Here is a 25854-nt window from a genome sequence, read left to right on the forward strand (position 1 = left end):
ATGTTTTGAAATGAAATTTGCCCTACGAGGAAGAAAAGGCGAGATTAAGGTCTACGTACCCTAAAATGAGAAAATAAATAAATTTAAGAAAATAAAAACAGGAAAACATGAGATAAAGGATGATTTATTTTTTTAAAAAAAATAGGGCTGACTATTTTAAATTATGCCTTCTTTATAATAAGATTGGTAGTTTCATCAAATACATATTAATTTTGTTTGATAAAGAAAAAAATCTACTATTTTATGTGCTTTAGTTTAACATTTGCTAAAATGATTTTTATTATTTAACATATACTTTTTACAATTTAAAGATATTTCATTGTAAGTCTTTTTAAACTAAATGAGTGAGGACAGTTATCAAAATTATTAGATGACCTCCTTGACTCTTATAGCTAAACTAATAGCATATAGAATGACTCTTTAATTCAACTAAGGAGTTGTATATGTATTCGTTTGTGATTTTTAATTAATTTAAATTCCTATAATATGAATTTTGCTAAAACTATTATAAGTACCAAAACTATTTAAAATTCATTAATGAGAACATCATTGTTCTGTTTAGAAAATATTGAGTTATTTCATGCCTTCATTTTTAATTTTTAACTATAGTAATTCCATATAACAATTTTAATTAATATTATTACATCAGACCTTGATCTTTATTGCTTTAAAATTACAAGCTAGCACACATTGTGTTCTTTGAAATTTATTGAGTCTGTGTTCATTTGTTGATATTGACGGTTTAAGTTTATGTAACAATCTAGAGTACAATAGTGTGCTTGTTTATGATTTTAAATAATTTTGCTACATATGCAATCCATATATTAGTTTTATCTAAATTTGTTATATAAATTTAAATTATTTAAAATGCTTAAATTTTAAAAATGAAAACATAAAATGAATATGTGATATTGGAGGACAAAATGAAATATCCATTAACTTCGTGATATAGAAAAATATTGTTGAAATAAAAAAAACTTATTAAAGATAAAACCCTAATTCATAAAGGGATTGAATTTTAATCCATAACGGTCTTCCAGCATACAAACTCACTCGGTTCTACAATTATAAATTCTTTAAATGAAATTCAGTAGATAATAATAAGATAATTGGCTGACCAAAATTTATCAGACAGAATGTATATTGTACTCACTGACTGCATTATATAGACCAGAAACTGTATAATTTCTTTGAATTATTTATTACCAATAAAATTCTGTAGTACCTTTTACAGTAATTCAATTAATTAAATCACTTAATTTTCTAATGCCGCCTTAAAAAAACAACTGAATGTCCCATTGGAAGCTTTTGTATAGATCCCTGGCTGTGAACAAATCGAGTCTAATTTTGGAATGTTTAAATTTATTTCGATAACCACACAATCCAATGCTAAATGTTCAGTTGATTTACAGCCTTAGATTCCACAGCATTGTAAACTGTTCCATATTTTCGTTAGCTTTTTCATCTCTTGATTTGAATTTATTGCAAGACACACGTACCAACAAAAGCCTTTTGCTGAATTCCTTACAGCTTAAAAGTTTAATGGTAACAAGTTTATTGTACTTTTTCGGATTTTCCGATCACAATCAGTCTCAGCTCTTTACCAAGAAAACTGATCTTTTATTACTAAGAATCATATATAGAGAGAGGCAAATATGACATACAAGTTACAAAGGGCCAGTAGTGGGAGCCTTCTTGGATTATTTCCTGCAAATGAAGGAACTACGGATCAACATTTTTTTTTCAGACAATCAATATGCTAATTACCAAACACATTTTGACTTTTAAGTATTGAAATTTAAAGATTTAGCAAACGCCAAATGTGAGAAACTTGGGATTAGAAACTTGGGAAGTAACAACGGCATGATTCAGCCAAATTTCACATAGCAAAAGGAGAAGAGAAGCATTATTTGATGTTCTAAGGTTAACTGGAGGGTGATAGGTGGATAACAGATATACCAAGGTAGTTTGAAGTTCTCTCTCCATCTGCTCTTCTTTGCAAGTTTCTCGTACATCTTTTCGAGCCGCAGAATAATCTCTGAGAATTTTGGTCGGATTGCTGGTTGCACATCCCAGCATTCTTCAATTAGCCTGCAGCGAGGTCATAAAACAAAATGTAACTTGTTTCATGCCAAAAAATAATTCCTGCTTTAATTTGTTCCAAAACATGAAAGAAAACCATAGAAGCAGATTAGGAATTTGAATAACCAAAAATAAGAACGTCATAAGATATCATTTTAGTTAAGGCCGATCTTTTTTTATATAATTTTAGTTAGAATTTTAAGACAAACTACGAGTTTCTAACCCAGTGGAACTTTCGCAAGATTTCATTAAGGTGCATTTGGAGGGAGAGGGAGATCAAGAGACTTGAAAAGTTACAGGAAGAAAACAAAATGACAAGATTTGAGTTTGTGAAATTTAAGGCAATAGAATCTAGCAAGCAGTGGTAAAGTTGCCTTGTTTAGTGATTAGAGGTGTTCACTATCCTATAAATGGTATTAGAGCCGAGGTTGTCAGATCTTAGAGTAATACATCTAAACTTCATAGTGGGTGAACAACAAGCACATGTACCAACGGTTATCTGATGGAAGAAAATTTAGCAAGCATTAAAGGTCCTTTACTCAGATTTAATAGAAAATCTAATTTTTCTTTGTAAATATTATCAAATATATTGATGCAATAGTGTGTATGTGGTAGTCTAGTTAGCAGAGTAGGGCAAACCATGCATCGGAGAAATTAAAAAATGGAGAAAAAGCAATTAGAACCCACCAGATTATGCTTTCATACATGACGAGTAGCATCATTAATCAAATACAAATGTGAGGTTTTAATGAGCATCTAAACATATTCCAAAGTGTTATCGATGAGTTGGCTAAGCTTGCAGAGATCTCAATGGCAATAACACAAATATTCCTTCAGTATCTAACTTAATGATTTTTTGGTGAAAATTCTTGTAAATGGAAGGCAGAGGAAGGTACTGCTACAGGAGATAATGAGAGAAAAAAAGTTGACATTTTAATTCAAGTGAAAGTGCACAAATTACATAGAGCGAGGAAAAAAAGGGGATAAGTTCAAACCTAGACTTTTGCAAAATGTGCAACATTATAGATGTAAGGCATATAATCACATCCAAAGAGATTATCAAGTAACAAAAGCAAAGATGCAAAACATTGCTCTTATCATCTCAGATGAAAAGAATACACCTTCTATAGCTTGGTATTTGCATTCAACTTGTGTGATCTATGTTTCCAAGAAAGTTGTTTCCATCTCTTGATGCAGGTGCCTAAGATCAAGATCATGACCTTAGAAGATCACTCAATCTTGGAGCTCCAAGGTGTTAGTATAGTGTTTACTTAAAGGAACACAACATATCAAGGGGAAAATGACTTGTGTTCTAAAAATGTGAAAAATGACAAAATAGCAAATTTGTTAGTTTTTTTACAGGTTGAAGGATCCAGGGATCCTCCATGGTTGAATAGTGTTGCATATGGGTTCGACCAAGGTGTAGTTAAGGTTGAGGTTCAAATGAGTTTGGTGGGTGCAGTGGTAGAGCAAGCTAAGAGGGTCAATACCTCACTAGAGGATTACCTTGGAACACCATATGGGCGAACAATATAATGTCAGGTGTAGCTAGCACAGTCGTGTCAAATAAACCATACCATGGCGTTGTTTTGCATAATTTAGCACCATGAGGGCTGGAATTTTATGAGTGCAAAATTTTCACCAATAGAGCATTCCAAAACATAAGGATGTTGTGAGGTGCATTTGAAGACTATGAAAAACCAAAAGACCTATATAGAAAGATTTTGATTTTTTTTATGGTGTTTATTAATGCTAGAAATCAAAGTTTTCACTTTTCTTCATCCATGTTAAGAGAGAAGTCCAGGAAATATTAAAAGATCACTTGTAGAAAGTGCAGACGGTGACTTTGTCTACTTTTGCTCTCATCATATAACTCAGATAGAGACTTAAACTGAACCATGTTAACCTAGTCTTTCTTTGTGTGCTTGTGTTATTCTAACCTCATGTCACCAGTCACCATTGAGAAATTGAATTAGAAGAATAATGCTTCATGGGTTGCAATGTACTAATTTATGTGCCAAGGATAGTTGACACAACACTATTTGAGCATGGGGATTCAAAATACATTTAATACCTGTGTTAGCAACTTTTTATTTTTCAATTATTTCCGATGCATTATCTCTTACATCTAACTATTAAAAAAATTTGACTAAAGCTTTGCATCAAGAAGAAAAAGAATTTAAATTTATAGGTTGCGTCTATTCACCCCTCCAGATGTATGACAATCTCAACAGAAAAACTTTCACTGCATTTATAACACATTCCACTTCATCTTTTAACTAAATCCTAAACTCATGTTGATCACACATCTAATAGCATTTACTCCTTTCTACTCTTAATATCATGCTCGCTATTAGTTCTTTCACATGGGCAAAAGGCACTAGGCAAGCTTTTGCTGATCTATCTGTATCACATTCCTCTGTCATTATGTTACCAATTTCACTTTGAATTTATTATCAATTAGCAATCTTACTAAATCTTTAAACTTCACTACATTATTTACTGATAAAATATTCCCTAGTAGCTATGTTATCAATTAGGATTTAGGGACATGAAAGCCAATTGGCATCAAACATAAGACTTGAAATCTTTACCAACTAGATGTGCCATTATTATTTGCTCTTGTGGTTGAACACCCTCAGTTTCCTCTAGAAATCCACAATCACCTCAGACATTTGAGTCATTCTAATCTTTAGAAAGATAGTTTCAATTTTGACTGATATTAAAATTCTTGAGTTCGAGTAGAATAGTTGGGAAAACATATTTAGTCTATATTTCCTAATAGTTCTGTGAACATGTTTTAGTTCAATATGATATTTATGGTCCTAGTTGAGCTTATTCAATAATTGCTTTTAAATAATTGGTTACTTATATCAGCCTAGTCAAGAAAAATATGAATTTTATTAATAAAAAAACTTTTGAAGTTTACTATTTTTTTCTCCTTTCTGTGATAAATTTTCCTATTGCCTATTTTCACTTTAGGAAGTGATAATGCTAAAGAATATTTTTTGCTTAAGGAATCCTTTAACAACCATCTTGTTCTCGTACATCTCAATAGAATAATATAGTTGAAAGAATGAATTGCCACATTATTGAGACTGCTCATATTGTTCCGAATTTATGTTATCTCCATAATCAAATGTTCTTCACTATCCTATTCCCTCATATACTATCTTTTGCATAAGGTATTTAGGCATAATTGTTTTATGCATCTCCTAGTGCCACCTGAAGAAAGTATGTCTTTCTCATCTATTCTTGATTGTAAATGAGATATTATTGTTATTCTCATGCGTTATGAATAAATCACTTTTTTTTAGTCCACTATTTTTCTAAGAAAATTCCTCATTTATTTCTAAGTGTGTAACTGGGTGCTTCCACTTTTTACACATTTGTCTATTTTATTACCTTTTCAATTAGCACTACATCTTGTCCTAGATCCATCATCTTATTTGAAACCTTACTCGCTATTATGTTATTGTTTCTTCTTTAGCATCACATTCCAGTTGATGTTATTTATCCTATGTTGCATTATTACCTAGCTATTATGTTTTTATTTCTTCTTTAGCATCACATTCTATTCCTATTCCTATGATTGTGTTCAAGGAACTCTCCAATCCAAGGTGAAGACAAGGCTATGGTTAAGCAATTTTAGTGCCTTTGATGACTAAGATTGCTTCAGATCCATATTCTGATCGTCCTTTCATTAATTGGATATCAAAAGATTCATTCACGAGGGTGACATTGCAAAAAAAGTATATATAGAACAACCATGAGATTTGTTGCTTAGGGGAAGAGATTTAATATGCGAATTGAAGAGGCCTTTGAATCATGTAAAATCTCTGAGAGCATGGTTAGTAAATGTAGTTCGGCATTCCGTCAAATTGAGATGATCAAAAGTCTCTCAGATCTATATTCCGTCGTACTTCATCAGAAAAGCATATTCTTCTTATCATTTATATATGGAATTATAGATAATATTGTCATACATGTGATTATAAAGAGACCAAGGCTAAAATACTGTGTTCGTTAACACTTTCAGATCAAGGATTAGGTAATTTAGGATATTTTTTGACATAAAGATGATCCGCTCAAAGCTAGATGCCTAGATATTTGCAGCAGAAATATCTACTTGTTATATTCAAAGAAACTAATATGCTAAGAGCTAAGCCAATTGATACTTCTATGAATTCTAATTGCAAATTGATACTAGAACATGGGGACATTGACTTATCCAGGAATGTCCAGAAGGACTAAATTAAACCGCTTTACAATTGCAATAATTAACATATCATTTGCATCAACGAGTCTATTTCTTAAAGTTTCATGTCATGAACATTTGGAGGTAGCCTTGAGAATGCTGAGATACATGAAGAATGCTCCAAGGAAGGTCTCTTTTATTAAGATTGTGATAACCTTTAGATTATAGGATACTGATGTTTACTGGGTAGATTCTCCAACAAATAAGAGATCAACGTTAGATTATTATGTACTTTTGGGAGTTAATCTAATTCCTTAGAACAACAAGAAGTAAATAGTCAAATCGAGCATAGAGGCAATTAATCAGTAGTTGATTACTGAATTTGCACATGCTCCCAAATGTTAATAAAATTGTACTGCAACAACCAAACTACATTGCAGACAATATCTAATATGTTCATAAGAGAACACAATATACAGAAATTGATTGTCACTTTGTTAAAGAGAGAGCACAATTTAATAAAATTGTCAAATCTGTCACCTATAACAATCAATTAGAGGTTTTACTAACAAAGTCACCAGAATCGAGTATATTACATTTTCATAATATCTTAATCTAAGGGGAGCATTAGCAACCTAAATATAAATAATAAGGATTCACTTATAAATATCATATTACATGCAATAAAATGTAATATTATTGTTACAAATAGTATATTTAGGTAGAAAGGACTAACTTTAAAAAAAAAAAAACCTTGATGCTTCTCTCCTACACTCCCCAATGCTTTCATAATTTTTTGAAAGCCAATTCAGTCACAATGTTATTAATCACAGTTAGCTAACATAAAGTATTTATAAACTTCATAAAGTATGCTGACCATCATAGTCAATAAAGATATGTGAGAAGAGTTGAAAAAAATGCAATTATTTACAGTTTTGTTTATTTTTGCTCTAATCTCAAGAAAAATTCAACTGCAGCTAATTTACTTAATTCTAATATCTTGACTTAAATCCAAGATGCGGAAACCTGAATATGGCACATGAGTCTCTTCTATTAAGATAGTAGACTTACTCAAATAAATCAGACAGATTAGTCTTAGATTTGATCTTTAGTGGTGATGGTCTGTAGTTATCTACGCAAATCATTTTAGCGACTTCTTTGGGAGCCTTGGAGTGGAAAGCTGGAATTCCTTCGATCATCTGAGCTTGCACAATAAAATATTGGTCATCTTAATCAAAGTTACATCTGCATTACATAAGCTAACCTATAAAAAGAGATATCGGACTCAGAATGATACATGCAACAGAACATAGACAGTTGTGAGGTAGAAAATGATTAGCTCTCATATGAAAATGATCATCTCCCCTTCATCATATTTCTTAAATTTCAACATAAAGGGGAAGTGGGGAAACTAGATAGAACTTATTCATAGTCATATATCAAGAATTAAAGTTTGCTGCATTTCTTTCTAAGCTATCTGATCAGAGTAATACTAGGCTTCCATGGATTCAGATGCTCACATACATAAATGCATAAAAAATGTATACTATAGCTGATGGAACAGATGAAAGCACGTTGAAGGCACTTATGGTAACCAAAAAATGATTAACGAGCTTAGACACAGACACATCATAATGGATATACAAGCTCCCATGGAGCAAGGATCATGATACTGAGCCATGTTGGCCGGCATGAGCAGAATATAGGATTCCGCCCGTCAACCGACACCAAAATTTTTTCGGCACAAGCACTGAGTGGAGCCGCAAGGCAACGAGATCACGAGGCCACCACGACCTCACAATGGCCACGTGATGTCCTCCGCATGGATGCGAGGCCACCATGACCTCACAGCAGCCTTGCAAAGGCCTGCGCGAGGTCACAAAGTTGTGGCGGCCATGCACACTAAGTTTCCTACCACCACAAGGCTCACCTTAGAGATTGTTAGTGTCAAAAATTAAATTCTCTCGTGTAGGTGTGTGATGTTCAAACATTGGGCCAAACCTAGGACTGGCCAAGCATTTGGGAAGACTCTTTCAAGGTGGGTGATGTTCCTACAATTGGATATTGAATTATGGAGTAACTAATGTATTAATTGGGATTCAGCCCAATTTTATTGAGCAGGAGCATGCTGTCATAAATGGTCAAAGGAGCTAAGAGGTGAATTACAAGTAAAGAGCAGAGTTATTAGGTGGGGGAAAACTTATGAATGGTGAAACCAAAGTTAACACAATTAAGCTAAGTAGGAAGGCATTATGGAAAATCAAGAGGGGAAGAGATTGTTCTATTATATGATATTTCATTTAGGTATGTTAGACAATTTAATCAATTTGCAAGTGGTGCAAAGTGTTGAAAATTTGTATTCCTATTTGAACGTGGTGAACATGGTTGTTATATATACCTGAGGTGGTATATAGTCAACCGTATTGTTAGTTGGAGTTGTGCATTTTATAAGATTAGTTATTGTTGCATGGCAGATGATAATGATCTTAGTCCACACTTTGGAGGAGTGATCTCAAGCATTATTAATAGGCTTCGGCAATCTATAGACTATATTATGATTTATGTCGTTGCACCAGAGGAATGATCTTGCATGTTATCGATGGGCTTCGACAGTTTATATATAATATTTAGACTATGTCTCAAAGCTAGACAAGTAATCTCACATGTTACTGGTGGGATATTGCCATTTATATACAATATTAGGACTATATCCTGACATTAGAGTGATCCTGAGTATTATCAATGTTTTTCAATCATTTATACATTATACTAGAATTATATCTTCGACTGGAGGAATGATTTCACATATCATTGATGAGTTTCAATGGTTCTATATGCATATCATACTTGAGCAAACAAAAGTATCTTGAGATAGATATAATGGTGAATTGTTTGAGAACCTAGCAATCAATGTATTTGTGGCCCTTGGCTAAGGAACAACCCATGATATTCTTACAATGTTAACCAAGGTGCCCACATTGCAAACTTAGTAGTGTAACCATTCAATCAATGCAGATCTTCAACACAAACATCTCTTAGAGGAAGGGAATAATGGAAATGTGGAGGACAAAGAGGAGTGAACTAGGGAAGCAATTGGGTGTGAAAATTAGGAGCACTCGAGAACATATTGGCTCAAACCAAGAAGGTGAAATTACTTGCTGATCTTCCAGAATGGAATGAAACTCAACACAGACTCCAAAGATATTCTACTTTCTCCAAACCAAACACCAGTTAGTGGGGGAGGAGAAGGGCGATGATGCAAGGGGAGGTGTGAAGGTGGTTGAGGATGGCAATGGGGCACGGAAGGGAAGAGGGGAGCCATGAGAGAGAAGATGGACCTTTATCAGTTATCCTATTTAATCATCATTTAAGCCCAAAGGTCTAATAGAACAAGTCTTTAATAGATAAAAGTTTTTTTTAGGAATTAACACAAAAAAAGATGACTGCATAGTTTCAAAAAGCATTAGTATGATTTAAATAAGTTAATACTTAAATAAGCTGCAAGCTATTAGTGGGGTAACTTTAAATTTTAAGTCAATATGATAAAATTTAAATGGTTTAATTGAATCACATTTTAACTGCATATATTCTATTCAGATATATGTGGTAGCTAACAATTCCCCTTCAAACTTTGCCTAGGCGAATACATATATGTGGACAAGGCAATTTTTTCTAAAACCATGGTTAACTACCAAAAAGATGCAAAGTCTAACAAGATGTTGTTAAGCAATCAAAGTTATAAGGTTTTGCAACCGAAGCTATTATGTCTTGCACAGACGCATGTGCAAGCCAAGTAGGGGTTTTCTAAAAACATAGTTAACTGATAAAAGATGTTATCTCAAAGAGGCAATCAAAGTTATAGGGTTTTGAAGATGAATATGTCATGTAATCCAACAAGTTAGATGTGCTATCTAACGAACAAGATTGAGTGCAAGTAACAAAATAACCCTAAAACATTATCTATGGGAGTATGTTGTCAACCAAGTATAGTATTCACCTACTTCATTATATGGGAATAAAGAGTAAATTAACTTAGATGGATCATAGAATACTACAGACTTCTATTACGAAAACAACTTCAGCAATACCCATCATTCAAGTTCATTGAATTGTAGAACATTTATACGAAAAGCCTAAGGATTTGTACCACGGAACATTTATATGAAAATCTACAGCAAGCATTTAGTTTTTAAGTTTTGAATAAGGTTTAAGTTTCAATCTTGTTCCACGTATCAATTAGTAAGTAGAACAATAAGTCTCATCACCAACTCAAAACAATTTTTAAAACTGTAGTTTACCAAACCACACCCTTTGTAATTGAAAATGACTAAAAGGAATCTCTATAATCTTTAACCAAAAAGCCTCTATCTTCCCAGAAATCCTTGATTACAGGATGAAAGTTATTTCACAAAATAATTATTAAATTTTTCATCAAGATAATAAAATATCAATATTGTACTTAGGGTACCTACAAGCAGATAATAGTCAAAATATTTATTTTAGAAAGCACATGAAGATTTGCAAATCCACTTGAACTTTAAAAATTAATACAAAATAGAACCCAAACTCATCTTAGAGTCAAATCAATATGTTCTACTTAGGGTGTCTAAAATTTCATAATAATCAAAACCAATGATTTTGAAGGTACAAGCTAATTAGTGAATTAGCTTGCACTCAAAAAATACCATAAAATATGCAGAAATTGTTTGAAATTTAACCATTACTAAGAATTAGACACCTTAAGTAGAACTTTATTAGGATTCCTTGTGTTCTTGAAAGTCAATTTTAATATAAAAGCATTTGATAAGATAATTTGTAATCCACTCTCATTTATTTTTGTCAATTTTATATGCACAAGATGATTTGCTAATCAGTTTGGATCAGCATTTGATTAGTAGAATGTTGATTTTTTTAAATGCCCAAAAGAGTTTATTTTGATAAAAAAAAAAATCAACCACAAGATGCTTTATAAAAAAAAATTGGCACCTACTGTCTAAATTACCAAAGTGCAAGTCAATTTGCAAAGTCTTTAAAATAAAAGATTCTAGCCATTATGAACTTCTAAAATTCTACAAGTAGAGTAATATATTTCTTGTGTCCAAAAAGTTTTTTTTTGATGAAAAATATGACTAAGTTGTTTTGTAAATTGGATTTTGAATCACTCTTTGTCAACTCAAACTTGCACCTTGACAATCAAAGATTTTGATTTCTTAAGTCCAAAAATTTATTTCGGTGAAAAACATGACCACAACTTGTTTTGATAAAACAACTTGTGCTTCTATTATCAAGAAGATTATGGGAAGAGGGACACTTTTCTTTAGTAAAAAATGATCATAAAGGCATCTTTTGATCACTCTCAATAAAGAGCATGGTTAAATTTCCCAAAAGGAATTGCTCAAGCATTTTTGCCAAATTATTTTTTGCACGGACTCAATCAAATGAGAGATTTAAAACAAACCTCAAAAAGAATGAAACTGAAGGAGAATGCATCAACGCTTCTATCAAATGTTTCATTGTTGTACAGCTCTGGTGCTATGTACTGACCTACAGTAAGTAGAAGATATCATTTAGAATTACAAATATCAAATATAAGAAAACGGAGAACATAGCTGCAATTTCAAAATCAGCTTCCATTAACTATGTTGAAGTATGTAACATGATTCTCCAGCACTACAATTCACTAGTTCCTACAACAGTTCTTGTCTAATTGTTGGGGGTCAGTTACTGCATTTGAGATATTTAACAGTAGAAACTCCAAATGGATCACCAAATAATCATTTAAGCATATGAAGCTTGATCAACAATGCTCTTCCAATAATGCCTAGGCTAAGATGACTCAGCATAATGACATGGAAATATATTTTAAAAGTCAATGTCTACCATGAATCTCTATAAATACTCCTGTACAAGGTTGATTGCATGGAGTGAATAGGTACTCAAAGATAGGAGAATCAGATTTCATTGTCAATTAGAAAGTTATAAAAGTGTATAAGAAATATAGCAGCAAGATATCATCACCAGTCAAGCCTAAAGTTTCTTTTACTTTTGTAATTAATTTTTATTTGACCAGAAAAGAAGAGGGCATCGCTGAGAATCAAATATTTAGGTTAACATAAAAGGGGGCGTTTGGTTCTTTCCTAGGAATAGGAATAGGAATCGGAATGGGAATGGGAATGGGAATCATAGTATTGTGGAATATGGGAATGAGTATTAGCATGAATATCACTCTTAAAAGTAATGTTTGGTTAGTTGAATATTTTTTATCAGAATAAATCCAAATTTTCTTTTTTACACTTAAAAGGAAAATAAAATAAAAAATATGATGTGAGAGAAAAATATGATGAGAGAGAAAGTATAATGAGAGAGAAAGTGTGATGGGAAAGAATGAAGAGAGAGAAAGTGCGATGAGAGAAAATGAGAAAAGAGAGTGTGATGGGAGAGAGCATGATGATAGAAGATGAGAGAGAAAATATGATGAGAAAGAAAATATGATGAGTGAGAAAATATGATGAGAGAGGATGAAGAGAGAGAAAGTGTAATTAGAAAAAATGGGGAGAGAGAATGTGATAGGAGAGATTGATGAGAGAGAAAGCGTGATGAGAGAGAAAGCATAATGAGAGAGAAAGTGTGTTGAGAAAAAAGGAAGAGAGTGTGATGGGAGAGGTTGAGGAGAGAGAAAGTGTGATGAGATAGAAAGCATGATGAGAGAGAAAGTGTGATGAGAAAAAAGAGAAAAGAGAGTGTGATGTGAGAGATTAAGGAGAGAGAAAGTATGATGAGAGAGGAAGTATGATGAGAAAAAAAAAAAAAGGGTAAAGAGTGTGATGGAAGAGATTAAGAAGAGAGAAAGTGTGATGAGAGAGAAATTGGGTGATAAAATGAGGAGAGAGAAAATATGATGAGAGAGAACAAGGAGAGAGAAAGTGATATGAAAGAAAAATTAAATAAATATATTTTGATATTTGATATTAAGGGAGAAAATTTTAGTTTTTGGTCAAGGGTATTTTTGGAATAAGGCAATATTTTGATTGTTGAAAATAGAATAATGATTCATTGAAGGGGGGGAGATATGGGAATGAGTCCTTACCCAATTATAAGGATTCATTCCCTTATTTATATTTTCATTCCTATAATCCAAACATCAACAATGACAATCAATGATTGTTATTCCTATTCCTCACTCTCATTCCCCTAAACCAAACGCCCCCTAAATTATGATAGTAATAATGGAACTAAAATGAATCTTGTGAACCATAGTTTACACAATTGTTGGGTCACCTTAAGTATTAACTATTAAATACATAGTTACATATCAAAATTTCTTTAATCCAATGAACATAACTAAAGTTAGTTAATTCCGGACACTTACTCAGCAGGAAAGAAGAAAAGAAGAAAATAAAAAGGGAAAAGAGGAACAAAAGAATGAAGTGGATGTTTTAAACTAACATAAATTCAAGGAGTCATTGTTGATTCAAGTCAATGATATGATCCCCAAATATTAATAATTTTTATATTGATTTGGCACTATTGTATGACTATATGCAGAGCCATTATGCAATCTTTTAGAGAAAAGCAATACAGTGATTCAATTAAATAATTAAATTACTTTGGTTATTGGAGGTCGACCCTCTCGAAGTAATCATTATTGGAGGTTGATCCTCTCGAACTGATCATTCTATCCCCTTTCTTTCATCCTTTTCTCTATTTTCCTTTGAGATAAGACGTGGGTTCCTATCAACTTGGTATCAAAGCGAGGTTAATTTCATATTATGACAAATTGGAGATCCTTGGAATATGAATTCCCTTGTCGGAGAAGTAGAGATCCTACCCGATTTATTTCTAAAGCAAAAAGATATTTTCTCCTGCACAACACATCAAATGATTCAAAGGTGGAGATAGCTTCTTTGCTTCTAGATTAAGAGGCTCTCCGATGGTATCAATTATTTATGTCATGTCATGGATTGCAGTATGGGAGGGGTTTGTAGATGGTCTTCTCACTCGCTTCACACCTCACGAGTATGATAATGCAGATATGAATTTATTCAAAATTCAACAATTACAACAATAGCAAAATATCATAGTTGCTTTCTTCGACTCTTTAACCAAACTCGTGATTGGTTAGAATCAAAATTAGCGAATACTTTTTATTGACAGACTTCATCTTAACATCCAAAAAGCAGTGAAGACGTATTATCCTGGCATGTAAAAGATGCACTGTGCTTTGCACGATTGCAAGAAGAGAAAATCAATGAGGAAGCACGAAGAAATAATAAGTGGTACCGAAGTCATCAATGTACGCAAAAGTAATTATTGATGGATGAACCAATAAAAGATTCAAACAAAGAAGATGATATCAACAAAGAAGAAATACAAGAAGGTGCCAATGAAATACAAAATGTCACTATGACAAAAAATCAATTCATGCCTTAGCAGGATTACAACCTCCACAAATAATAAAGGCAAAAGGATTCGCTGAACAACAATAAGATAGTTATAGAGATAATATACACTTTGATAGCAATAAGAAGAATTTATCTATCATAATCATCGCGACGGCCATAATTGAAGTCATTGCATCTCCACCAATCTCTACTTCCATCATTCAAGTGAACAAAGCAATAATACCTTGTCATCTCCAACAACATCCAACAAATCATGGAGTATTTTTTCATCATAACTCGATTAGGATCCAATGCAAGGCTAAGGGAAGGAAGAGAAAGTATTGGCATGCTCATAAACTTTCAACAAAGACCCAAAATAATACACTTCATTATCAAAGGATTTTTTTCAAACTTAAGAAAGAATCATAAAAGGTCATTTGTTTTCATCCCAAGGAGATTTCAATTGGTGCACCATAAGAAGATATTTTATGCAAATCATCAAAAGAAAAAGATCAACCTTGAGGGCAAGGTAGTTTTGTAGGTCGGTGGAATGATACGATCCCCAAATAGATATTTAAATAACCCCTTCAAAATAGTATCCTTTAGAATAAGTTATTAGATTTGTTATTAATTTATATTAAGTCGTTAGATTTTTATTATTTACCTTTTCAAAATATTAGAATAGGTTATTAGACTTATTAGTAATTTTTATATTGATTTGGCATTATTGTATGGCTTCATATAGAGTCATTATGTAATATTTTGGGGCAAACAACAAAGTAATACATTTGGTTCATCAAATTTGTCTGATAATTGGAGGTGGATCCTCTCTAAGTGGTCATCCTATCCTTTTCTCTATTTCCCTACAAGATAGGGCGCGGGTTCCTATTAGTCAAGTTCATTAGAAATTCTTGCTAATCAACATCACCATCATTGTCATCAAACCATGTTTGTCCCAACATATTTGCAATTGGATACATGAATTCGGTACCTACTTTGTGACCATTATGCAAGGGCATATTGTAGGCGCAGCGTGGACCGGCAAAAGGGGGGTGAATTGCCTGAAACTAAAAGTTACCCTCCTCAAAGCTTTTCAACTCTAAAATAAAGCAACACTTAATAACAAAGCAAAATAATAGAAAAGAAATGAAACTCAGCTATTTGACTTGGTTACAACCAAGACGGTTGTTAATCCAAGGCGGTGGAAAGGCGCACTAAAAGAGTCTCCTTCTCTGAAGGCGGAGAAGCCTTTTACACTTTGACAGCACAGTAGTTGCTAAGAGAATGAGAGTACAAGAGTTGCTTTTTCGTTCGTTTTCGTTGTTCTATAAAGCTGCCCGAGCCCCTCCTTTATATAGGGGTTCTAGAGCTTATCGGATGACCTGATCTTCGGGATCAGGTTTTGACTCGAGAGGCATCGGTCGACCGATCCCCAGGTTCGGTCGACCGAACCTGCTGTACCTGCCCAGTCTTCTGTCCAGGTGCAGTCTCTGTGGATCGAGCTTGGGTTCGGTCGATTGATCGGCCAACGGTCTCCAGCTGAGTTGGCCCGATCAAAATGCTAGACTGAGTCTCTGGATAAACTTAGGTTCGGTCGACCGATCATGAGGTTCGGTCGACCGATCACTTCACCGCTGGCTGATGTGATGCTGACGTGTCACCAACGGCTGTGCTCTGATGCAAAGGGGTTCGATCGACCGATCAGGGTGTTCGGTCGACCGAACCATTGACAAGTCAACTTCCAGTTGACTTGTTCTGGTTCGGCTTCCTTGGGTGATTTCGGCCATCCGGAATAGGGCTCACCCGAACCTAGTTCCCGGCCTTCTCCTCGAGCAGTCTTACGTCCCGGCTTTACGTCCCTCGAACGCCGCGCACGTTCTTCACGCCCACCGGTGTACTCTTCCGCAGCTCTCTCGTCCTTCGGACGCACCGAGCCCGTCGGCTCCCTTCCCGTGCTGTCCTTCTCGCTAGCTGCGTCTTCCGCTCGACTTCCTGCGCTCCTAAGTTCCTGCACACTTAGACACAGGGATCAGACAAACAGGACCTAACCTAAACTTGGTTGATCACATCAAAACTACCACGGGGTCCAACACATATCATTAGTAACATAAATCCTCTCAATCAAAGATCAAAAATGAGAAAATAAGAGAGAGTATAAAGCTTGAAGGAAGAAAACAGAGAAGATGCGACAGGGAAGGAAAATGGAACTAGAAAGAGAGAAAAGAGATGAAGCCAAAGCCACACAGCGCGTGACGACCAAGGGGGGGATGGGGGAGGAAAATGGAACTAGAACGAGAGAAAAAAGATGAAGCCAGAGCCAGACAACTATGTGGCACAACCTAGCGTGACAACCAAGGGATTGTGAATGCCCAGCAATGCAGCTGAAGGATTAGTCTAGAACACATTTTACGCTTTGAGGAGCATTCAGAAAGTATTGGAAGGTCTGACTCAGCAAAGAGGACTTTCTTCTTCTGAGTGCTCTTGGTGAGTCCAGACTTGTTTGACAAGATTTTTTTGTTTGCTTTCTCCATCAAACTTGGCAGTCCAGAGAGGTGTGGTGTTTTTTGTCCATGATTTATTTAGATTTTCTATATTTAGCTGTCATACTGATACAAGATTGGTTTCTCACAGCTCAGATAAATGTTATAACATTATTGTTATTTTTTTCTTGAGCGTATTCATACTTTCCCAAGGGATGAAGCTTTTGGAGCAAGGATTTGTGGTTGACAGACACTTGTATTCTAGGTGCATTGAGATGATTCTGTGAACACTTAGAGATAAAGGATTAGCTTATGTATCCTATTGAGGTTGATCCAATGGAAGATTTCTTGTTAGAATTGTTCCTAACAAGCAATATCAAATTGGTAACAAACACAGCAGGAAGAACATCAATGATATAAATGAACAAATGCATAGAGTTGACACATGCGAATTAATTGTTTGATAAACTATTTTGTGATCATTGTTTTGAACCACTAGGTACTATCTGGTAGTCAACTCTTGAGGTTAGACAATGCCTATTTGTGTCTATCCCATGAGATATTTCCAATGCTCATACAACTTGGTTCAAGGCTTTTACATAAAGTCCCTTTTATTCAAATAAAAGGCCTTTAGATTAAGTTTGTGATGGATAAACAAAGTTCTACAACTGTATATAATCACACTATCATGCCAATTTACTAGATGTATGTGTATAAACTTGTTATCAAAATGTAAGTAAAATAATCTTTGTAATTTTGTATGGTTAAAAAAACTTAAATTTTAAATGTTTCTCTTTTATGTTTTTTAAATTCTTATATTTTTAATAGGTTTCATTTTCTTTTTAATCTGATTTTCATCATTTTCTTTTTAATCTAATCTGACTGATTTACATCTTCCAAAACTATTGAATACTTTAGCTCCTGATTGGTACAATTATTCTCAAATCTCAACAGTAAATATCTTTAGCATGAAAAGAGTGGCACTTACTGTCAATATGAGTCATTGGATTAGTTAACTTGTATCTGTCAGGTGTTACTTTCAACATTTTAATCAAGCCAAAGCTTGCCACCTTCAACTGACCACCATCATCTAGCAAAATATTTCTGGCACCTTGCGATAAATCAAAATCATCGAGTATGTATGTCATCATAACTAATTTCAGGTATTTGTTAATCTTACGTTGAAGTTAAGTTGCAATGAATAATTGGATCTGGTTTGCACTCATGAAGGTAGTTTATGCCCCTGAAACAAGAAACAATCAATATTTTATCAAGAAACCTCCATTTTCAGGAAAATATTGCACATTCTATTGGTTTGTCAGATCAAGTTTTTATTAAAATTGCATAGTTTGCATGTTTTTCATAATCTAGATTCCCATAAAGATGTATGCTTGAAGAATTGAAGAAGAGAACAGGAAATAAGAAAGAGAATGAATAATTTGTAGCAGAAGAAATATGAAAAACGTTAGAAAAGCAGTGACCTCTACTGAAGATATAATAGCCAATCATGCACAAAGGAAAAAATCAAAGAACAAACCAAATTAACATAAATGATACACAAGATAATTTATTCCTTACTCTCCACACCATCCTTAGTGCACAACATCAATTTAGACTTTAGCAGGCCAATGGGAATGAGTATGTTTCTTCAACTGCCTTTTCTTCTTCCTCTTAATTTTCATTTTTTTTCCCTTTCTCTACATCCCCCTCCTAATGTCAATCAGCACTGCCTCTGCCACATGGTGTATTGTCAACACCAAAACAATCTTATTCCAACTGACCAAAACTTAGCAACGCAATTAGATTTCAAACCTTGATTATAATTATACTATTCCTAGAGTACCAAAATTACACACGAGAACCACAATACAACAAAATAACATTCATTTCTGATGTTTGATTTAGAGTTTTCCTACTAAATATTTGGATCTCTCTTTCCTCTCTAATTGAAAATACTAGACTTTGGCCTATAAACAAATTGAACCTGGAAGACAGACAATTCTTCTTCAGGTAGCATGGTATTGATGAGTATTTTCAAACTCCCAACTTGGGTTGAAAATGCCAGAAACACCAAATGTGCATTCCCTTAACAGGTTGAGAAGTAGCACAAGGCATTGATTAGAAAAGTAGCCATGCTGGAGTCAATCACCAACCTAAGGATAAGGGAAAGGGTGTGGGAATCTTAATACCTAGAATCAAACCTTCTTTCCAAACTGTATTAATAAATTATTGAACGAAACAACCACTAGTGGGGCTTTCTCTGTAGTGATTTGCTTTCATGATTTTCACTGATCAACAAACTTCGTGTTAGCCTTGGATTCTCTTTACTGTCATTTACAATATGAACATAGCCATCATGTGTGATAGATAGTTTGTGAGGTTCTACATTAGCATATCGCGCATCCATCTAATAGAATTATTTGATCTTACTGATCAATTGAACACCCATCGAGAAATGAATGACCCGTAATCCATCCAGAATGAGGTGCATTATATATATACACACACACATATACATATCGTTCATCCTATATATTTACAATACATCTTTATCGGATGGATTTGACCCGTAATCCATCCAGAATAAGGTGCATTCTAAACATCTCTGTGTGTGTGAACAACATGAAATCCATCCGATAAAGATGTATCGTAAATAAGTAGGATGAACGATATATATATATATATATAGGAAGATGATAAGCTGTCTGGCTCCAAGTGCGCGACTCCGTCCACGACTGACTCACACTTTTAGGCTCTCGGATCACTTCTGGGCTCCAAGATCACTTCTGGGCTCCCAGATCACTTCTGGGCTCCCCGCACACTAAGTCGGCACGGGAGTCAAGCACGGGGATGTGTGTGTGTGTGTGAGAACAACATGAAATCCATCCGATAAAGATGTATCGTAAATAAGTAGGATGAACCATATATATATATATAGGAAGATGATATGCTGCCTGGCTCCACGTGCGTGACTCCGTCCGCGACTGACTCACACTTCTAGGCTCCCGGATCACTTCTGGGCTCCCCGCGCACTAAGTCGGCACGGGAGTCAAGCACGGGGATCAGGCAACATATCAAAATCGTGTGTAATACAAGTAAACGACTAGCAATTCATTTGAGAAGGATGCATTGTATATGAGAATGAAGAACCGCAATCCACTCATAACGAAATGCATTGTGTGTATGCACATATACAGGGTGAACGCCCCACAATTCACCCGAAATACACCTCACAAGGATAGAGCAAACGACCCGTAATTCACCCAATGAGCTCCTGTAATATGGTCAAAGCCTACAAACACGCAAAAGGATTCGAGAGTCCTTGTTGAGCACGGAGCCAGTGCTCTATAATTATGAGAATTATTAGATTTGTATTCTGACATAAATAGTCATGCCCTCTTATAAAGCGTTGAGCTGAAGCTCCATGATGTTCGAGTTGCATTCATTTTATGATTAACTTAGTTTGATAAATCACACGATTCCTTTGAAGCACAGAGTTGAAGCTCTCTCTGATACAATTTATCTATCATTTGTTAATTTAGCATAATTGATTATTTAATTCAATTTATCATGATTCCCATGGTAATTCTAATTCTTTAAAGGGGCTACCTTATGCTTCCATAAATTTTTTTCTAATTCAGAGTTATTTTGTGGTAGGCTAATTGGTAAGTCTCGACAAGGAATAGATCGGACAGCTAAACAACTAGAATATAAAGATAGCAAGCACTTTATGAGAAATTTATCAAGCAACAAGAGTAGTGATGATCATAACTAATTCCTTTCTGTTAAACTTAAAATCATAGATAATCTATAACATCTATTTTATCCAATTAATCATGCACAAGGTAATTTTCATATAGAATCGAGCAGGAAAAATCCACCTGATCGATCAAAGGGTCCAAATTACTTCTGTTGAGGGCCTCAATTGAGGATTCCTTCGCTGGGTATTCTAACACAAAGCGATGCGTGACAGTGACGTCACAGGGTTACGGTGTCGTGGGATTGCTTGGACAACATTGGCACGCATCAACAACAACACTCGCGATGATGATGACAACAACAGTGTGCAATGGCGGCAATGACGACAGTGTGCGGTGGTGGCGATGTCGACAATGGAGGCGTGCAATGACGGGGACAACATGCGGTGGTAACAACGACGATGGTATGCATTAACAGGATGAGGGAAGGGAGTTATGGTTAGAAGAAGAATAAGGCAGGCACGGGGTTGGAAAGAAGAGATTAGGGTTCTATTTATTATATTGCATCTTTGCTGAAAAGTCTGACTATTTTTGAAATCGCAAGTAGGCCCCTATTGAAACTTCAACAATATAACAACACAGTCGATTCAATTGGGATCAATTGACTAATGCTACATCAGCAAAGACAAAAGCAGTTGTTAATTGGATAAAGTTGCGCTATAATGGTGGGATGACTTCACAGCTACAATGCATCACTTATTTGATGGTGGAATCTAATCAACTTAGGTAGTTGTTAGCAGACTAGGCCGAAGTGGTTGAAGTAGTCAACTCATGGTTAGGTCCAGTCAACTTATCATCTAACAGTAAGTGAAGAATGAAGAGGTGATGAAGGATATAAAAAGGAACCAAGGTGTAGGCTTGAAGGTTAAAAAAATAGAGACCGGTTAGATCCTATTAGAAGCCTCTTATTGTACTCTTAGCCTTTCCTCTTCTATTTTCTTATAATTGTTGATCTTGTAAGAGTTTTATGGAGTAGGAATAAAAGGGCAGCTCGGTGCACGAAGCTCCCACCATGCGGGGTCCTGGGGAAGGATCCATTGTATACAGTCTTATCCTGCTTTTTGCAAGAGGTTGTTTCCAGGATTCGAACCCGTGGCCTTTAGGAATAGAGGCTCCAAATTAGGTTACATCTTAGTGCTAGCAATTTGTATGTTTGAATTCTTATGTTTGTTTCATTTTTGTTACACTAAGTTGTGTGACTTTTCTAAGCTCACCCCCACCCCCACCCCAAGTATTTGGTCATCTCAACACAATCAATCTCAACACCTTTCTCATAAAAACGTGAAAATGAAGATGAGTTTTCTCTTAAATTTTTCAACAAATATAAATAAATAATGCAAGCAATTTGGCATCTACTTCCTTTACAGTGTTATAAATTTTTGAGGAGGATCACAATAACTATTCATGGATTACAATAGAAAATTTACAGTTATCCTAGTAAATTGCCAGGGAAGAGCAGATAAAACATACCTAGCAATGTCTAGTGCAAACCGAAGAGCTTTGATAATCTTTAGACGGCCTTTCTTTCTAAGATAGCTTCCAAAGTCGCCCTGAGTTTTAAAAACAACAGAATGATTGATATGTCATAGCCATGATTGGGATCACATAACAGAGCCATTTTTAAAGACGAGAAGACAATTCCAGGTATCTTAAGAAATTGGAATGTAAACAGCAACACATGGTTTACTAATTAGTAGAGAAAGAAGGTACAACTGGTAATATTTTGAACACCCTAAGGTCATGGATTTCTTGGTGAAGCAATTAACTGAAGAGATTTTTATGCTAAAACCTATACATGTGTTATTCAATGCAACTTACTTTGGGAAGGTATTCAGAAACAATCATCATGGGTATATTTTGAGTGACAGCTCCAACAAACTGAATCAAGTTAGGATGTCGAGCCTTCAGCATAAGGGTCAGCTCATTCTTGAAACCATTTCTGTAGATGTACAGGAGCAAGAAAAAAGCTGTAAGTTCTAAGTTCTAATTATTTGGTGTTAGCTACATGAAAATAGAGTTAGGATCCATGTTGACAAGATTGTTGACATGGTATTATGCTCCTTTTTAATCGAAATTCGGTATTGGCAATTGCAGTGTTTTTTGGTGTAGATACAAGAGCATTAAGACAAAGGGTTAATTACCAAATATATCCTAACCTTTACCACTATGAACAAACATATCCCCATCATTCAATTCTAACAAGTCTATTATTAACTATTTAAAATTTCTAAGAATTACATCTCTCCACTAAGTTTATCATTCAATTAAGCCTAAATATGGACATAGAACCTCAAAAACTGGACATTCAATTATAACAAGTACATTGAATCATTTAAGAAATCAAAGAACTGCAAGTTAGAAGAAGAAAGATGTAGAATGGAGCTCTCCACTACAATATTCCGTATAATAGTTATGCATACATGCTAACAAGTGGAGTTAATGCTCTGGATGTTATATTGCACTTAAACTAATATAAATTGTAAGCATGAAATTTAACAAATAACTTCACTAAAGTAGGCACCTAAATATACCTAAATGATTAAAACTAATATAATTCAGTTTCGTTGCTAAAATTATTTTATTTGATTCTTGAGCTTATTTGAACTATAATAAAATATTATTTCCCCCACACAAACAAGTCAGTTTACTATTTCTTTGTTGTGGTTTAGGACTTCACACTCTAAACTTATGCTGTATAAGATAAAGAACCAATTACATCTCCAAACACCTGATACATAGCCAATTTTGCTTAACTAAGGCTGCAGCTCTGGTGAAGAGAGATCAACAATGGTAATAAAAAGGAGCAACATCCTGAAAAAACATTTTTTAGCTCAAGGGGCTAATCTTACTGTCTGGACTTGAAGACTGCTCAGTTAGTATCAATATGATATTGAAACTTTAATTTAGAGAAACTAACATGTTCTCCATTCCAGTAAAGAAAATCAAGTTCAGTAGCCAGTAAAATGTAAATTCAACTCAGGGAAGCAATCCCATAAAAACAAACAGTTACTCAAATTGGATATATACATTTATGGGATAAACAATATGGCATCAAGATGCCTTCCAAAGAAACCTGAATATGAACCAATATGGTGCAGCAAACATTTGTGTCATAGAAAAGAGGAAATAATACATTGTTTCTGCATCTGAACAAGCATCCTGCTCTAACATCTTAACAGTGACCTTTGTTCCATTCCACTTAGCAACATGACATGATTCCTAACATCCGAGACAATATAAAACAGTCAAAAAGAGAAAGATAATAATTATAATATTAATTAAAATAAAATTTTCAGATTAAGACCCAGAAAACTAAACAGGAACGAGTAGAACTTCTGACAATTAAACGAAATAGACAATAAACAGGAATAAATGAATGAAACCTTCACAATTACACAGAACAAGCATATAATACAAACTGGAAGTTAGAAAACTAAGTTATTACAACCATGAACCATAGCTAGTTCAGAAACTAGTTGTGTCAGACTATCACCCTCAGAAACCAGTTGTTTCTTCTTTCTTTGATTTTTATCTGCTTCCCCTATGGTTTTTATTTCGTTTTAATCATATTTATTGTATTGAAATGTTTTTCATAACTATCAAAGTTACTCCAACAAAAATACGTCCACCATGCGTACACACAAAATTTAAAATTTTACAATGATACATTTGATGAATCAAAATTTGAATGGGCCAATTATACCTATTTTTGTGTGTTATATACTGCTACAGACCTTAGCACAACTCCAAAGCAATATTTTTCTTCTGAAAAACGAACAGGGGCATTTCAAAGAAAAGCACAGACCTTAGTAAGCTCAGCACCATGCCGGAAATGAAGCTCTTCTGGATTCAGCTCATACTCAGGAACTTCTTTGGGATCAAACACAGTCATCGGAGCTTTTCTAATTTTCTGTGGACAGTTAACATAGTTTTGAGAAGCATACAATACAACCAGGAATAGAAGGGAATTTTTCAGTTTCAAAAACGAAGATTTCTGATTCATATCCCACCGGTGTTTTGGCACCTCTAAATTTCAAGAGATTGTACACTTCATCATGACCATAGTATTTAGCATCTGCAGCAGCCTGCATTTGGGTAAGCCAAGCATCCAATAAAGGAATGAATATGGCAGAACAAATTGCCTTATGGCTTCTACCAATCACTGATGATAAAAATATATATATAAAGAAAAAACAATCCAATTTGAAAGCATCGCACAGCTCAAACACCAGAAGTAGGAAAAGTGTATAGACCCCATACCGTGCTTCCCCATCGATCTCTAGCATCGACGTTCGCCCTCCAGCTGAGCAACAGCCTGACGACATCTACATGACCTTCGCACGCAGCAATGTGCAGCACCGTCCGTCCATCGAGGTCGATGTTGTTTACATCCACCCCGTCCTTAAGGAGGTTCTCGACTCCCTGCACGTCACCCTGGCACGCCATGAATAGAAGCTGCATAGTGGCATCCAGATTCTCCGGCATACCCAACTCCGCCTTTTCCGGGCTCCTCCGGTTGGGGTCGAGTGACGATTGACGCCCAACGGCGAACCGTCGTGAGCTTCCAAGCCGCGGGTCCATAGAGGCCTGCCGACGAAAGCTGAACCTGCTCAGAGTCAGAGACCCCAGCGACAGCTGCCGCGAGACTCCTCGCCTCAGCTTCTCCACCACGTCCATCGCCACAACGATTCAGACCGATGCGATATCGGTACAAGATCCTGGCTATCTACAGGACTAAGAGTGGAGATAGGGGCTCAAATTAGAGCTCCTGGAACGCCGATTTCAGATCTCTGTGTTCTTCAATCCAAGTAAGCGGAATCTGGATGATCTATGGCTGGCCCTTCCTTCCTTTTCTTGCGGGAGTGAGAAGTGGCGACGCTTTTTCAATGCTTCCAAGTGAGAGAATAGTCGGCAATGTCGATGGGATTCGGTCCAAGAGTCGACTCCCACGTCGC

The 25854-nt window shown here is 35.0% G+C and overlaps 1 protein-coding gene across 2 annotated transcripts; it reads right to left on the reverse strand.

The window, feature by feature from the left end:
* Positions 1-1496: 1496 nt before the first annotated feature.
* Positions 1497-25854, reverse strand: LOC121986081 (integrin-linked protein kinase 1-like). 2 transcript variants are annotated; one of them, XM_042539882.1, is made up of 12 exons: positions 25160-25852; positions 24910-24984; positions 24705-24809; positions 24033-24118; positions 22718-22838; positions 22370-22449; positions 18322-18384; positions 18130-18245; positions 11739-11824; positions 7352-7479; positions 1960-2091; positions 1497-1707 (listed from the first exon to the last, which is right to left on the reverse strand). In XM_042539882.1, exons 1-12 carry the CDS (start codon positions 25574-25576, stop codon positions 1701-1703), a joined length of 1416 nt encoding a protein of 471 aa, XP_042395816.1. In that variant the 5' UTR covers positions 25577-25852; the 3' UTR covers positions 1497-1700. The 2 variants fall into 2 exon arrangements, 1 of the variants encoding a protein (XP_042395816.1); XR_006113339.1 differs by lacking the exon at positions 7352-7479 and having other exon boundaries at positions 25160-25854.

The sequence above is a fragment of the Zingiber officinale genome, chromosome 5B, assembly GCF_018446385.1.
Source record: "Zingiber officinale cultivar Zhangliang chromosome 5B, Zo_v1.1, whole genome shotgun sequence".
Lineage (NCBI taxonomy): Eukaryota > Viridiplantae > Streptophyta > Magnoliopsida > Zingiberales > Zingiberaceae > Zingiber > Zingiber officinale.

Excerpts from the sequence above, each read along its gene's own strand:
- LOC121986081 (XM_042539882.1), bottom strand. The coding sequence starts at position 25,576 with ATGGACGTGGTGGAGAAGCTGAGGCGAGGAGTCTCGCGGCAGCTGTCG. Across the intron at positions 18,385-22,369 it reads TTTGCACTAGACATTGCTAG|GGGCATAAACTACCTTCATG; the intron begins GTATGTTTTATC and ends TTCTTGTTTCAG. Across the intron at positions 2,092-7,351 it reads AATCTGTCTGATTTATTTGA|GCTAATTGAAGAATGCTGGG; the intron begins GTAAGTCTACTA and ends ACCTCGCTGCAG.